Genomic DNA, 1,779 nt, shown 5'->3' on the forward strand with positions numbered 1-1,779 from the left:
CGCCACTTGGGAGCGCGGTGACGCTCCCGCCGAGGGTTCGGATCCCACATACAGACCGGCCACTCACTGGCTGAGCGAGGTGTGGGCACAACACCAAGGGTTGCGATCCCGTTGCTGGTCCTGGTCCGGTACGGGCGTGACACTGAGGGTTGCGATCCGTTGCCGGACACGAAAAAAGACAAAAAAAAAAAAGGAAAAAAAACTACTTGAAAGTGGGTTGGACTGTTGAACATGGAATTGGTTAACGCTCTGTGATATCTGCCCTGTCCTGAGACTGGATTGTGTATTCTCTGATACCCTGAGCAATTATCTGAAAGCATTATTTGCTGGGATTATAGATGGTATTTCTAATGCCTAGGAAGTTAGGATTTGGATTGTTAATAAATTCTAAAATGAAATCTCGCAAGTAGCTTAGTGTTTTATGTTGAAAATTTTTGAATATGCGTGAACTAATTGGGAATATTCTATAGTGTTTTCTCTAGCCTCTAGGAAACACTGCTATTGTGTAATTCTCTGATTCCCTTAATCTGATGGATGCTTGTTGTTGCTGTGTTCTAAAGTCCCACTTCATCCTTTGTCATAGCATTTATCCCCCTGAAATGTAACCACCAGTCTACCCTCATTTCCTCATTTATCTCTGGATCCTAATCTCTTTGAGGTCAAGGACTATGTCTTATTTGACTTGATCTCTAACATCTAGCTCAGTATAAACTCAGTAATTAACAATGAGTGAATGAGTCCTCATATTCTGGAAGCAAAGAACAGATGGTTGACCTTTGAAGAAAGAGGGAAGAAAGCAGAACTGTATTGACTGGAGAAGTAGGAAAAGAACCAAAATAGGATTCTATCATGGAAATCAAGGGAAAAGAGGAGAAACTTTCAAAAAATTAGCAAATACCATAAAGAGGTCAATGAGGAGGAGGATTTTATTTTTTAAAAAAAGAATTCTGGCATTTCTCAAAGTCATTAGTGGCTGTATAAATGTGAGCTAGAAACAAGATCTCAAGGGATTAAGGGGAGAATACAAGATGAGAAAATGGGGGTAGACAGTAAAAATAAAATAAAATAAGACAAGCAACACAAAAAACCCAAAAAAAACAGAGAAGTGAGGCCACGACAGGAGGATTTGGAAGTGGCTGAGCAGAGTGACAGAACTAAAGGCAGCATCCTCACTAGGAAGGAGAAGGGTGTTGGTTGCAGCCGAGATGACAGGTTGCTTCAGTGACCTCTCCTGGCCCCCTGGAGAGACTCACGTGGGCTCACCCCTTCAGCGTCTCGGTGGTTCTGGATCAGGCTGAGGCAGCAGTATGTTTATGCAGAAGCCATGTGTGCTAAGCCCTGTACTGAGCCCTTTTCTTTGAATGATTTTGTTTCTTTTAACTTGTATCCTCCCTTTCCCACAGGAAACATGGTGGAATGGTGCTTACCTCAGGATATTGATCTTGAAGGTGTTGAGTTCAAGTCTATGGCCAGTGGATCCCATAAAATTCAGTCTGATTTTATGTAAGTACTTCTTTTTTTTTTTTTCCTTTTTTTGTCTTTTTTCGTGTCCGGCAACGGATCGCAACCCTCAGTGTGGTGCCCGGACCGGACCGGGACCGGCAACGGGATCGCAACCCTCGGTGTTGCGGCCGCACCTCGCTCAGCCAGTGAGCGGGAACCGGTCTTTATGTGGGATCTGAACCCTCGGCGGGAGTGCCACCGCACTCCCAAGCGGCGCACTGTAGCAGTGCGCCACCGGGCCGGCCCTGGCTTCAAATATTTCTAATAAGGTATCAA

General features: G+C 44.6%; 1 protein-coding gene across 1 annotated transcript in view; it reads left to right on the top strand.

The window, feature by feature from the left end:
* KIAA1147 (KIAA1147 ortholog) overlaps positions 1-1,779 on the top strand; it is a 29,342-nt gene that overhangs the window by 1,464 nt on the left and 26,099 nt on the right. Inside the window, exon 3 of the mRNA XM_008588954.1 lies at positions 1,404-1,503. Coding sequence (XP_008587176.1) covers positions 1,404-1,503 — 100 coding nt within the window. The remainder of the gene's footprint in view (positions 1-1,403; positions 1,504-1,779) is intronic.

This window comes from Galeopterus variegatus, unplaced genomic scaffold (assembly GCF_000696425.1).
Source record: "Galeopterus variegatus unplaced genomic scaffold, G_variegatus-3.0.2 Scaffold5119, whole genome shotgun sequence".
NCBI lineage: Eukaryota > Metazoa > Chordata > Mammalia > Dermoptera > Cynocephalidae > Galeopterus > Galeopterus variegatus.